General features: G+C 35.2%; 1 protein-coding gene across 1 annotated transcript; it reads right to left on the bottom strand.

The window, feature by feature from the left end:
* Positions 1 to 259: 259 nt before the first annotated feature.
* On the bottom strand, positions 260 to 2,793 carry LOC120335557 (uncharacterized). Its single transcript, XM_039403084.2, has 4 exons — positions 2,426 to 2,793; positions 2,160 to 2,255; positions 1,787 to 1,998; positions 260 to 1,622 (listed from the first exon to the last, which is right to left on the bottom strand). Exons 1-4 carry the CDS (start codon positions 2,501 to 2,503, stop codon positions 872 to 874), a joined length of 1,137 nt encoding a protein of 378 aa, XP_039259018.2. The 5' UTR covers positions 2,504 to 2,793; the 3' UTR covers positions 260 to 871.
* Between the last annotated feature and the right edge of the window lie 12,532 nt (positions 2,794 to 15,325).

The raw sequence follows: 15,325 nt of genomic DNA, 5'->3' as shown, positions 1-15,325 counted from the left end.
TATCATATCTCCCGAGTATGTTATGGAATCATATTTCAAAGATTATTAATTTCAAGTGAAGTACGTCTTTATCGTCCCAAACTATCTTTAGTACATTGCAAAGTTAATCTATTTCCCCAATACCAATATTCAAGTATACGTTTAAATACTATCTCGCAACAAACTATTTACTAAAATCTTTTTCCGATTCTGAACATTCAACAATATGACTCCGAATAACCTGTACGTCACACCACAAATACATATTATTGAAACAAGCTTAGATCACGTAGATTTATTAGGAAAATACTGTATTCATATCATCACGCTATTCAGGAATAATTCGCATCGAGTATTTTAAATTGGAAAACAAGAAAAAATAGAATATAACGAACAAAATAGAATCACACGTAAAGGCACAACGGCGCGTGTGTTCTGGTCAAAAATCTGAAAGATAGTTTTGTAAAAAAGAAACACTGCTAAAGACTACAAAAAATATATTTGAAAATCAAACTAATCTAAAAAATGAGCGGATTTTTCGGTCCGCATCTTGTTGATCACATTCGTTGACGTAAATAGGTCTCACAATAAAATATTTCGCAAAGATAAATTGGATGAAATGAATTAACACCCCGTCGAAACTACTAAATGTATTCAGCAGCGTCCGTGATCGCCTTTATTGAAAATCAACGTGGAATTTAAAATTTCTGATTAAGCGATATTGTAGCTTCAGTCGTTGCATTGGGAAATATACAAATGGTACTGTCAGTGGCCTGATTTAGGAAAGTAAAAATGGCAGTAAAAACAAAAGAACTATCATATAAACCACAAACTCACAAAAAAGAACTAAATTTGGAACGTTGAAAGCATTGAATCATAATATGTAGTAATTTTACCAAGGACGCCATACCGATTCGCTATTGTCGCTACCGGTAGGAGATGGCGGGGAATGGGGTTCTTTTTTAATGAATGGTTGTTGGTCTTCTGACGACAAATGACGTTCTTTTCTTGGGCTCATGTAGGATGGCATGGAATATATGGATTCTGGTGATTCGGAACGATATACTTTTGGTGACGCTCCACCCTGACTGCTGCACGGAGACTCGGAGAGACTTCTTGAGCCTGGTGAGCATGGTACTTGTTGCATTTCCGGGGAAAATTGGGCTGCGTTTGGCAGGAATACGAAGCTTCCTTGAAAACGTTGATGAGTTTCCGGAGAAAATTGCGGAGACATGGGTTGAAACTTCTGGGCATTAGACGGCGGAGAAAGAGACGGTGATGATGAGCTGTATGTTGGCGAACATTTTCCGGTGGATGGCGATCCGCTCATATGTCGCGAGTGGTGGACTGGGCTTGTTGGTGACATAACAGGGTATGGACGATGACGATTTTCAGCTTGTGTGCGGGATGAATGATGATGACTTCCGGGAAAATATCCATGATTTCTTACATTTCCAGCCATTGCTGCAGCTGCTGCCGCTGCAGCCATTGCTTGCATCTGGGTATTGGGTGCAAGCTGGATCGGCATTGGCTGGAGTGCGGTTCCGGCTGTCATTGGAGCTCCGGTTGTCATCAATTGGGCGTGTGGATTTCCGGCCATCAGGTTTGGATGTCCAGCAGTGTTCCCCAAGTGCGACATGAGCCTAAACGAAACAGAAATTTATCATATGTGCCAGCGAAAACACACAATATCCAACGTAGTATAGTAATATATTTTGATTCGAAGACTTTCTATTATAAACATTACTTATATTTACTCATGAATCAATGTCCGAATGTGAAAAGTGAAATATTTCACTTAATTTACCTCGATTTAACATCAGGGCGAAGATTTTCAGACGAATTCTCGAGAAATTTGGAAACTTCAGACTTGCATTCAATATATCCTGTTCGGTATTTGTTAAGAACTGATGGATCAAGTGCCATTGCTGCAGTTATCCTTTGTCGCTGTATGCTTCGTAAGTATCGAACAGTCATTTCCAAGATATCTGCTTTTTCCAACTTCGAGTGGCAGGTGCTCTGCAAATTGAATACAAATTCGTCTGGTCATTTTTTGTTCAAAAATTTTAGTTCTTATTTTATTTAATGATTGAAATATTTATTGGTGTGAACAATGAGTTTAATTCAATATCCTTTGATAATTCAAATAAATTTTAAGTTATAAAAACGTTGTTACTTACATCTTTACGAAGCGCGTCCAGAAGAATGCTTTTCAATTCGTTCAAACTTTTGTTGATTCGTTCGCGTCTGCGCTTTTCCATCATAGGTTTAGAGGCCTGTAATAAAATTATTTTCATTATATAAATGATTATATTTATTTTGTTATCTATTTATTTGTATTTCCCAGGCTTTACTGGATTAAAGATAAAACCAGATTATTTTGATTTCAGGATTTAGTTTATATATATATTATGGTTGAATAATAAGAGATAAAGATATAACTTACCCGACGGTCTGATTTCATGATTCCATGCCCATTTGGCGAAACAACTACTGGTGTGTGAGGTGCCATTATGGTCTTCATTAACTCAAGATAGCAATAAATCCGTATCCAAAAAATATGATTGTTTTTATTTGCAGTATTTGAGATCGTACAATTCTCAAATCTTTGACGGTAGCAGTTGATAGGTATCGGCTTCGCAAATAGAAGCTGATCGTCGAATAGTTCTTCGTTTTAACTAATTAGTAGACTATATAAGTCGTTGTACAATATTGCTGTAAATAGAAAAGAATGTTGAATTAGGTGGATCGTTACAGGAAAAACTTTCATTTTCGAGCCTGAGCGGTCGTCAGCGAAGCCATTGACCACCGTAAGAAGCTATTTCGGCTCGTTGGCTCTAAGGCTTTCAAGACAATAATATCGCATTACGGTACGCGCAGTTTTTATATTGGCGATATCAAGCGTTTTTCTCCACTGCGTCGGCAATTACTTTCTTTTTTCTTTGTTCAGTGTGTATCTTTTTCTCTCTTACGCCTTCCGCGCTTTCCCTTTGGTCGTAGGAAGTTAGGTAAATTGCCTACAGATTAGCACGATCGTGTTACGTCTGGCAGCTTCCCGACTCAATCGTTCCCAATGCTAATCAGTCATTTTCGCCTATTGTTTTATGACTCTCTCATCCTATAACGCTTGGAATGATCGTGTAATGATCTGCTGCTTATCTGTCATTTATTACCTAGGTCAATATCTGTAATAATGTTAATGACATGATATTTTGAAAGCGAAAATATTTTATCAATTATATCGAAAGCAAATGTTGTTTTATCAGAATAATACCTTACCACGATGTTGTTAAATTTTTATTACCCGTATTTTATTTATTTCAATTTTATATTTATTTCAATCTTATTTTTTTTTAAATCTTCCATATTTTTAGTTTGTTTGACGATATATTGCATATATTATCTTCACAAAAAAGGTGTCGTGGAAAGGTCTCCGGAATAGAAAATAGATGGGGTTTGCTAATCTAAGGGCTAAACCTCACTTTGCGCCCATATAAACAAAGTTTTCCACGCATTAAATCGCTCGCACAAAAAGAAACAAACCAACAAAATCCGGCGGCGAAAAACACACCGTGTACAAAGGGATTTGAGGAACGCGCGTGATGATGATTGAAGGCTAAGAGGGATAGTCGAGGGGAGGGGAAGGGGGTTCGAGTGGCCACCGCTGTGAAGCTGGTGCGAACCATGCCGGCGGCGCGTTCCCACGGTCCTCAAGCGAAAATCAAATGGAGTGTAAACACGCGCGCGAGCACGGGATCACACACTCGAAAAGACTTACGCGTGCGAGACGACCTCCCAATATATACTTTGTTGAGTCAGTCGACTGCTGCCGTTTTATTCCTTTCGTTTATTATTGGGTTCACCACCACACCAGACCGAAAAGAATTTCATTTAGTAAATTAGTGTTATCAGTAACCAAACGTGGGAAATGGATATTTCAAATATACAAAAATCATTTATGATTCACAACTGACTATATATTTCAAAATTCTAAATAGAAAAGCGATACGTTGGCTTAACTTTAACAAAAATCATCATTCATCAAAATAGATAAAAAATTCTATTCTAAAGATTTTTATTTTTAAATATAAATAATTGGAGTGTAGAAAGTTGCCTGCTTCGGCGAAAGTGTGTTGAGAGTGACAAACAAATTACATTGCTTCATTGAAATTTCCGATTAGTCGGTCCTGGTACTGCATGGTTTTGCGCAATTTCCCAACATCAGTTTAGCCGGTATCCATTAAACTATATTATTATCTCTGAGACAAAGATATCGCTGGATTCCCTGCATTTGTCGGAATCGCATAAAACAATAGATAACATGTTATTAGCAATTTGAGGCACGCTCGGTACCTAGCACAGATTTTGCTCGAAGGTCGATCGTGGTCTCGTAACTAACCTATTCAGTCAATCCTGACTTATTTAATTACAGCTTTTAGAAATGTTCAAAAGGAATTATCGTTTCTAATGTTTGGAGAATGTGACTTGTGGTATTGCCCACCGCTAACCATCTGAGAGCGAGCTACATCACGTGAACGTTTCGACGTGAACATTTTCAACGTAAATAGATATAGATTATTAGTAAACTCGATGAAATTATCAACATTTTGTCTCGAAGCCCAAACCGGTACGAAACAATAAGGCATATCATTATAGACAATTTTTCATTTTTATTTGACTTCGATATCGTGATATGGCTTGCGCAATAACATGATATACACCAACAACAAATTCTGCGACAGCGTAAGTAGATTGTCATTTGTCAGTAGTTTTTTGTTTACATATGTTGATTCTACAATTTGGCAATCAGACCCCGCTGAGTGGTTGTGCCGATCAGACAAAGGTGCGAGTGTATCGTTTCCGAATCAGCGGGAATTGAAGAGAAACATCATTTCCGCTTTATCGGCGAACAAAGAGTAATTGGGTAGTTGAAAGGCGCGATATCGTTATTATTCTTCAACAACAATTTCGCGCCATACACATACGACGCATGCTGGGAAGAGGAACTTCCTCTCTAATGTCCCGCCGGCTTGGCAATTAACACCACTGCCGGAAATTTTTGATCTTGAGCGAATGGATTTTAATGAAGAAAGTATAGTTTGTGAAAGAAACAAAAGTAAATTGATTAATGATCAATCATAGTCACGTATCTCTGCGGAACTAAGGAAGTCAAGTCCAGGTGACATGTTTGCATTTGCCGTTCCCAAGATAATCCAGAAGCCTAACATGCGTAAAACTTGGTTGTCGTAAAGGAATTTTCGACTCACATAATCCATTTTGTTTCATAGGAAACTGGTATATTTCTGGTAAATATACAAAATTTGTTTTGAAAACTTTTAACAATATACAAAGGTCCATACACGTAGTCAATTTGCGTCAGTCCTCCCGGATAAGTTTGGATCTTGGGACAAAATAAATACAAAGTCGTATGAAATAAATTTTCATTGTTAATATGTGGTCGCCGCGCCCTGACAATAGTATTCCCGCATAACCAAAAAATCGTGTTCATCGGTCCGGTCAAACGCAGGTCACAAATAAACAAATGATATCATCATTTCCAAACCATGCAATGACTTTGCGTTTGCTAACAATTGAGGTAAATATTACTTTGTTTGTAAAAAAAGTATTCTTTCGATCATCTCTTGACGAGCACGGCCGTTGAAACATTTCGGGATTCATGAACGCCATAAAACAAGGTAACAGGTATTCTCTGTTGTTCACATAGTTAGTGACGTAGCCACTGTATCCCAACTTATATACTTTTTGTTATACTCGTGTAAACCTGAGACAGGTCTAGTCTGTTTTGTGTGGCTACGTTGGTGGACTGAAATAAACTACACGACTTTCCTATAATATTAAACATAGAAATCCAGATCACGCTTTTTGGGACGTAACTTCTAATTAAACATTACAATCCGTATAATAACCGCGATACCAACATAGTCACCGCCTGGAACGGAACGCTCAGCTTCCACAGAGAAGATTTTGAAGCCTAAAATTAAAAAGTATAAATTGCGACTTTTGACTTCAATTGTAAGTAGTTCTCAAATCCATAATTTAATTGCCGGATAAGTTAAGCGTTTCGTACCAGCTCGTATCAGGTACGGATTTTCACAAATTGCAGGTTATACAAAGTCAGACGCACGCCTATTGTTTGAGTCACGAGCCTGAAAGATGGCCTGGGTCGCCCACACCACTAGTTTAAAGTAATTAAGTCTAGTTTAATGGTGCGACATTCTTCGGCAAGATTAATTAATGTAATGTATACCTACAGAAAATCCTAAAAGATTATCGGAAATAAATGCTGGCTGTTTGGAAATTCGGAAAATATTCCTCATTCCAATATTTTATATCAAAAATTGAATTTATCGTCGTAGTCTAGAATGATTGAAGAAATGCTAATATACATCAAATATATTATATAACATTTGACTTCAACTTTGACCCGCCGATTACAAATGTGTGGCGAGTGGAGAGCCCCATGTCATGAATCCTGAGTTGGAATTTTGGCATTTCCGATTAATGAAAGAAATGGACCGCTTGAAATTAAGCGTATATATGACGACATCGTCAGGCTGCAATAGTCAAATATAATCTCTATCTCCCATAAACTTTTCACTCGTGGACTATATGTAGACGAAAATAACATTAGAATGATGAATCTCTAAACACCGTTCATTAGGAAGCAATTTCAAATCTGTTTATTTATACATTATATTTCCGTTCGTCTCAAGAGTAATTTTAGTTTATCCAACGAATTTATCTACGTTTTATCAAATCATAATTTGACAGCAGAACTGATCCCGCTCGAGTCCGGACTATGAAAACGCTATGGCCAATTCCAGATCGAAAATGACATATTTAAACCGACAATAATCATATATAAAATAGGGTGTGTCAAGATAGTTTGCAATTACGATTTTCTAAATTTAACTTCCAAATGTGGAAATATACCGCAATAAATATACGAAGATAGCTAGACAATGAGTAGTTTGTCAATAACCAATATTTCGACGTTTACAAATGACTTTATTTTTTTTTCATTGTGCAACGATTTGTCCAACTTCACGCCCGTATAAATGAACCACAAAGAAAAAGTTAAAATTTGAAGTCAAGATGTGCGGAGGATTATCAAAATGTTTGGCTTTGCTTTCGTAGTCACAAAAACTTGATGAAGTATATTTTCAAGGCTGTAAAATTATATAAAAGGCAAAATAAATTATTAAAATAACGTCCGAAAATTTTGAGATATTTTTTTCATTATATATATGTAAAAAGTAATATTCATGGATCGCAGGAAAATATGAAAATTGATAACAATGTCCCACTCATTGCTCCGTTTTTATATTTTTTTGTCAGAGCTCCAAAAATATTCAATCGACTCCACCTACAATTTGACGAAAAGTATAAAAACAAATAGAGTAAACCGAGGCTACAGAAAAAGCGTGCGAGTTACATTGGGAAGTCTTCATAGATATTCATTCCCTTGCATACGTACGTCGAATCAAATTGCTGTAAACAATACCTTTTTAAATATTTATCATGAGAAAGCGGATTATCGGAATAACAAGGAATTCTATGTTCGATTCCCACGATCTAGAGGCCCCTTGTTACACAATTTTGTGATAAATATTCATGCCTGTAATCGGAAGATTTCGACACTGCGTTGAAATGACGAACTGAATGAGTGATTTCCTTCAATCGCGGGAATCGAAGACAAGATGCTGGTTAAACATGTAGGGTACGCTAATAATCCGTACCTCAAGAATATGATTTTTCATGCATCATGCGTAAACAAGTACAGCGATCCTATGAACAGATTTACGAATCGTCGGTAAGATTATAATTATCTTTCAGAGAACCAGCTATTTTTGCGGCAATATCCGTTGTAATATGCATGAGAAAGTCGATTGATTCAAAATTGTTTCTTGTTGCAAATGTCACAAAATTACAGGTACCTTCAATCAAAGTGTCATAATTTCTCGCGCGCGCATTTGAAAAATATCTATAATCATTTCCCCCCAATTCATTTTTAATGCAACGTAATTGCATAGGAATGCGGATGTGACCTGATAAACAGTTGAGTGGCAAGAGTACCGCACTATTCTGGGATTTAAACACAGTGTTTGGCCACCCATAATCGTGCAATTGTTTTGTTGAAATTTTCTCGAAGAAATATTTTATAAATTGATTTTGATTGGCCATTGAAAGGAGGGTGGACCAAACTTTATTGAGAAGAGGAGAGTGCTATCCACCAACAAACCTATTTTAGAGTTTTTTAAACTAATAATCGTTTCAAGTCATTTTCATACTTGGGATCTAATGCTCTTGATATTAGCTGCAGCAAATTTTTATAATTCTATATACATATCATTAGTTATCTTGTCGCTGCTTACAAATATAAAATTAAATCACAAACGTGCCCAAACTTATTACAGCATTTCAATTTTATTTTAAGCAAGACGTGAAATGTTATCCCTTCTATTGCAACTTTTTGTACGTATGTTTTATTATTTTTAAGTTGTTAAGTTTAAGTGGTTGCTTAGATTAATAATCTTATTTTTAGATTTTTTCAAAAATGTTGAATTGCAAAAACTAAAATTACCAATCAGTTTATTTTTAGCCTACGATAACAAGCCGAAAAATACCTTTCTCAAGGGTTCGGCAGTCGAAGCATATGACTCATTTAATCCCGTGGCATGGCGTTGTGTAATAGGTGTCATGAAGCGTTCCACGTGTTTTAGATATGTGAATGCTGGCTTTCGACTGCGCCAAAGGTGGCCGCTACATTTGAAGTGTTACGTAACGATATGTATGAAATTAACAGCGATAATATGTCGATTGCGGGACTTCTCAACTGGAACTAATAACAAAGCAATTTAGTATAGGAAGCGAAATACGACGAAACAATGCGCCAATCATAATTTATTGACGACATAGTCTAATTTAACATCAATATGGAGTTATTATGCGGAAATAAAATGCTAATTTCACGGCGAGTTTCCGACCAGAATATACATTTCCCGATTTAATGCCCGAATTAAGATTTCATTCATGAACGTCGTCTGGACTAATCACACTCAGTGGAGCATGTCTTCTGGAGTGGGTCGTTTGGGGGTTTATTGTAATCAATATCATTCGAAATTTCCAAAATCGAAACTTTTTCAACAACGCGAAATAATATTTGTATTACATAATTTTGATTACACAGTCATCATTTTTTGATGCTTGGTATGTATGGCTATTGATCATTACGATGTGTTCAATTCCTCCAGACAATGACCAAAATTGGAGCCGCTAACACCTACAGAAGGCTTACTACTGAATTGTCGGGATATTTCGCTCTCACATCTTGTTTTATAAATACCGATTTCCCTGTATTCTCTCCATCATTGTTTCCCTCTGATTGTCGACAGGTTTCGACAAAAAATATGACTTTATGGTTATTATGAATGAAAGAGCAAGGTCGTGGGAAGCTCACTGCTACCAATTTCGGCACTAATTTTTTGAATCGATTAAGGTATGCATCAATGATTTTACATGAAATCAGATTGAACGATGTCAAAATGGTAATAAAACAACAACAAATGACGACTATGTTAAGCGAAAAGCAATAAACTTTGACATTTTCTCACGCTGTGGTGGCGACTCACTTGATCTCTCGACGAATTTGACTTATCATAGTTCAAACGAGGCAATAACATCTTAAAGCTATGCTTTGCCAAATCGCATTCAAAACCATTGCTTGGGTGATGATAATTGCCGACAGTAGTCTACACCGCCTGTGGGAATAGGTTAGTAATATGTCAATTGATCGACAAGACGGCATTGGTGGCATCGTCGAACATATTTGAGATAATTTATTTAGAAATTAAAAATAATAACTATTAAACAAACGTATTTTTTCGATGACAAATTGACTTCAATTGAGCTGTGGGAACATTGGAAAGCGTAATCTAGGGTGAATCAAAGCTAAATGAGAATTGTAGTTCTATTCGAAAATTTTTCGTTGTCTAAATTTGATCATTGAACCTAAACATAAATGATACCGACATCAAATTTTTAAACAATATGTGTTTTACGTGGAAACCTACTTTTGATTAGACTAAAACAAATTTTTCCAGCGTAGTTGCATGTTTGACACTTTTTGTTTATTTATAGATTAGGGCGAGACATGGGTGCAAAACGCTGCAGCAGCAGATATTTATTCAACGTGTTCAAAAACAGTTTATTTCGACGAAAAATCTTCATATGTTTGCTGATAAAATCAGACTTACGAAATTTTGTATTATTCATTCGTTGTTGTTCTTGAAATATAACTAAAATATTCATTGCTGACTTAGTAACTCACCACCGGCTTAACATAAACAACATTTATTTGTTTACACACATACAAAAACTCATATCACGATATATTTGATCGTGACAAGTTTTTATTTTTGTTTCCCAAAATATTGCAATCTTAACCGTGACAAACTTTGAATAATATAAACAATTTGTTTATATAATCTTTGCTTTGGTATATCTTATTTGCATAGTATTGAATTCATTGTCAAAAAGACCATTGTTCGCTCGATAAAATATTTTCTAAATTTAGGCAAAGTTACAAAATTGTTATGTACATATTTTATCAGTAATAATGTATTCAGCATTTAATTTCTGGTAACAATATTACTAATACAATATTACTACTGTAGGGTTGAATCAAGATATTTTTAAACTGAAATTCACAAAATTTCTCCTCTTTGCTTGTGTACAACTATATTTTTATGTCTCAATGATACGATTATTTTCATGGGTTGTGTTGAGAGTTACATGTCGAATTCGTTCTCGGCTGTATATCAGTGAATAAAATTTGATATATTATTTATTTGAATAAATTTTAAGAATTATATCACTAAGAAGATAATAACTAATTACTTACTATCGCATTAATAGAGGTATTATAAACTTTCGTCAATCTACTGAGATAATTACACCTTTCGTTTGGCAATCACAACATGTGGTTCTCAAGTCTTCTTCGTCCACACAATTCATACCCGACGCAAATAATTCAAATCACTTATCGTACCCGGTACGGACTGGTACGGAAATTATCGGTTGCAAAGTGTTGCGACAACTTAATTACAGTTTTTCAAGGAATTAGAATAGTTTGTTCCGAAATTTTAGACGGTTCGTCTCGAATACTTTTTGTCTGTTTTTTTTTTGAATTTTATTCAAGAGAAATCTGTATGTCACGGGGTGGTACAATAAAATTGAATTGACTAATAAATACTTGCAAAATCACCTAATCTTTTTGTGGCATTTGGTTCGAAATATTTCCCAAGTTAAAGAGAAAACTGTTTTGTCTAGCAGAAATGGGTATGTAGAATGAGATATTTCATCACTACCTTGCATCTATTCAATATAAACCATTTGTAGCAGTTGTACGCGATCATTGACGTTGTCAATAGTGATCTGTTCTTCATTGTGCCAATAATGTTTGCTATTATAACTATGTATAACAATGAACCAACAATGACGGGCATTACCGCCCTCACAATAAACCAGGTTGACGTTGTTTTCGCAAATTCTACAGCCGATGGAAGAAATAACTCGCCAACTTTTTTGTAATTTAATTTAGACACTTTTTTATTTCATTTTCTACTCGAATATATATAGCCCACAATTTTGATAACTTATTATATGTAATACTAAATAATTAAATAAAAAATATTCGCATTGATGCAGGCTTCCCACTTCAGATTTTTTTAGTTTGGACGCTTTTGGGTTAAAATAGGAAAAATGACAAGATTCCCCCAATTTCCTAACCACATTTGGAGTTACCGATACTTAATAAGCATCAGATCGAAAGCTGAGACGATAAGCGGGAATTTCCATTCGACTGACGAATCATAAAAAAATGTCGAATAAATGAACAATGCTGATTCAAATGGTGGTGGGTGGTCACCGGTCACTGCGAATACTTTATACGTCGTTTTAGGTTATGTCAGGCGAGGTAAGCGCACAGTTAATGATCAATTACAGATTTCCGAATACTACCTATTTATTTTCTTTAAACTGTTATGTCTGTCAGCGGCACGAATAGGAGTGATACAAACTTTTAATTTCGCAACGACTGGTAGTATCCATCATTATCCGTCCCAATATAACACAGATGGTCGTGGCCTATGATAATCATCAACTGACTTATATTCCCAAACGAGATGTCTAACACTTTATCTTGCGAGACCGACCTAACCCGGTCGATATCAATCGTATATGATGGGATAATCGGACTTGATCCAGATACTTGTAGGTTTGCACTTAAGGTCTACTTCAAACAAACGATGTTCCATAATGAATAACATGTAATATCATTGCGTTTTGCCAATTCATTACCATAATAAATGTAATTTGCCTCAAATTATCCTTAATCGTTTTCTCACCAAATTATCGTTGTATTTTACAAATTAATTTTATTTTCCAACTTTCCCACATTGTGTCGGGGAAATAGTGTGGATGGCACCAAACTATTGAAATTGGTTTAAATTATTTGTTGTTACATTGTAACAGGTGTTTTAACTTGACTTAAAATTAGTATTTCCTTGTTTTCTGACGCGAATCCGGCGCGAAGTCCGACATGACGCGCAAAACAACTTAGTTGGCAAGACTTTCTCAACCTTTTTTCAAGAATTTTTTATTGAATTTGGGATTGGGATTGTCGGCTTTAATGTTGTATTTACCATATAAACGATATAATATTAGTTTTAAAAGATTGGTGATTTTGATCTTATTTATGCATGTCAAATGCAAATTAGAACTGTTGCAATTTGTTTTTATATATATTCTTGGGGAATGTAGAAAATGATATATTTGTAAACTTTTTATGTTCTACAACTTTTTGACAGAACATTGTACATTAGTCGATATGAAAGCTAACTGTGTAAATTTGAAACCTAATGTGTGATGATTATGTTGGTTGGTAGCGATACTAACAATAATACCGTGAATATGAAATGTCGAATCGTAAAGATTCTGCTCCTCCGGAAAATAGTTCCGAATGACGGCGTGAAAACACCGATCAAATAAATTCTAAAGCTGGACGCAACCCGAGTAAAAACTCCCTTGCAGATAAAAGTTGTATTTTTGTCACAATTTTTTTTTTGCAGTGCAGTATCAAATTTCGAAACTAATAACAGATAAACAGCGGGTCAGAGATTTTGCCCTGATATGCGTTTCAGTATTGTCATTAATATGGTTGAATATAAACGAACAATTAAAATATAAAATAGGACAAAAGAAAAGTCAATTGTTTTAAACGTCACGCTTCTAATAATTTCCGATTCTCATAATTGATAATTTAAAAATAAAATAATCACATTAATTATTGTGTTACATTCTTATTTAACTATTTTGATGCAATCAGGAAAAATGGATTCTTGACATATCCTAAATACCCGATGCATATATGCGTGCTTTATATATGGCCCATTGATGAGAAAATGATGAATAAATATCCGTTAATTACCGGGATCAAAACTTAAATTATGTTTATTTATTATTTTTGCTTTTTAGGGTATCAAATATTAGCACCCGGATACCATTGCATTGTCACAAAGGCTGACACGCTCGCGAATATGATTATCTTAATGTGCGTTCACGTAGCCAGTAATTAAAAAGAGTAACAACAAAAGACCGACATTGAGAATAATTTCACCAATTTCCTCTCGAAATGATGCGCAAAACCTACGAACAGTGCTTGTATGCCCGAGGTCAATCCGCGACCAGCTTGATGTGAGTACCCCCTGTTTAATTGGTGTCTTCACAAATGCTATTTATCCAATTCTTAAAATAGCATACTATGAAAATATAAAAATTACCCTGCCTATAGTGCAGTTTCCATAAAGATCTGAACAATTTGATATCGTTTTATGGAACCATTTTATGATACATTTTCCATATGCTTTTCATTCATGGACAGCTATGAATGTTTCAGTCTAGTGTCAAACTATACTGTATATAAAAAATCTTCAAAGGCCCAAAATACGACTACTATTACGACGGCAGTAGGTCCTTTAAAAAATTGGCGTCAAAGTTAAGAAAAGAAGATTAATATGGCCGAAGCTATAGGTATGCAAATTACATAAAATATCTGATTCGTTTTTACGTGTAATATTGTTATATGTTGGCTGTATCTGTTATAGTCCGGTATCCGATCGCACAGTTGTCAGACATACTATCCATCTAAGCTGAGAATTTATGTGCCATACATGATTCATACAATGTGTCTTATATTCATCAAACAGTCAACCTATTTACTACGAAACGCATTGAAATTTTGTGTATCTTTTTTGCAGGGAACAAGCCGTTCAATCGTTGTTGTAGCTTAAAGAGCCGTGAATAATTTCACCATTTAACATCTTCACGCTCAGTTTAAAGTCGTTAATAATTTATGGCTATTTCTGAGATTTCCATGATGGTAATTTTCTTTTCACGCTCAACAAATTGATGGAAATTACATCTCATTGTTATTGCAATTGCCAATCATTCACTCTCAATTGGTGCGGACTGACATATTTTACTCCAGGATCAACTATTGGAGTGATGCTGGCTAGTTGTACGTGAGTAATGGCGAGAAGACTGATCCTGTTCAACCATTACATAAAAATCCGGATTTCGGAGAAATGTGACTATACTTCATAATGAATTACAAGGCTAACTATTGTTATAACGAATCAATTCCAAATAGTGTAAAAACAAAACAAAATGGCTTCTCCAAGATCATTTTCCTCGCAAGTGTAAACTGGAATGAATGAGATGCATTTTGTCCCAAGCGCGAGAAAAGTTGTATTTTTCTAAAATAAACGCGTATACAACCATATCACGTAGTATAAATTACTTATTTTCAAATGTTGCTAATACAGATTGGTGATTGACTGCGCTGAGGTTTATCTGGTGTAAGTTGAAGAATCGGTATAAAATATATTTGTTTTTCATAACTAAAATGTCTAGGAATAAACAAAAACTATAAGTATTTCTAATATTTGCCAAAGAATGTAGACGTTCCAATTTTGTAAGGTGTTAAGATAACCAACACATTAGGACGTTGTATTTCCTCTCACCGCCAAAAGTAATTGCAGGAAATAGTTTTCCTATTGTCTTTCTTAAACTAGATGTTTGTATGGTCAATCCCGAGAGACATAAAATCGAAGAAATAGCGCGAGAATTTGGCTAGGCAATTTTGCGCAATACCCTATTTCGGTTGCTATAGATCTACGAAAACGATCAGGCGGATGACACGCCACTTATGTATAATCCAACACCTGACGTTGAATACACTGTTAAAAATTTTCAAATTATCAAA

Source organism: Styela clava, chromosome 2 (assembly GCF_964204865.1).
Source record: "Styela clava chromosome 2, kaStyClav1.hap1.2, whole genome shotgun sequence".
Lineage (NCBI taxonomy): Eukaryota > Metazoa > Chordata > Ascidiacea > Stolidobranchia > Styelidae > Styela > Styela clava.
Note: the sequence above shows the minus strand (reverse complement) of the source record. Positions and strands in the feature narration are given on the sequence as shown.

Bases quoted from the DNA above. Each gene is read 5' to 3' on its own strand.
- LOC120335557 (XM_039403084.2), bottom strand. From the start codon at position 2,503: ATGAAGACCATAATGGCACCTCACACACCAGTAGTTGTTTCGCCAAAT. The intron at 2,256-2,425 runs GTAAGTTATATC...ATTTTATTACAG, and splicing joins TCATGAAATCAGACCGTCGG to GCCTCTAAACCTATGATGGA. The intron at 1,999-2,159 runs GTAAGTAACAAC...TTCAATTTGCAG, and splicing joins TGGACGCGCTTCGTAAAGAT to AGCACCTGCCACTCGAAGTT.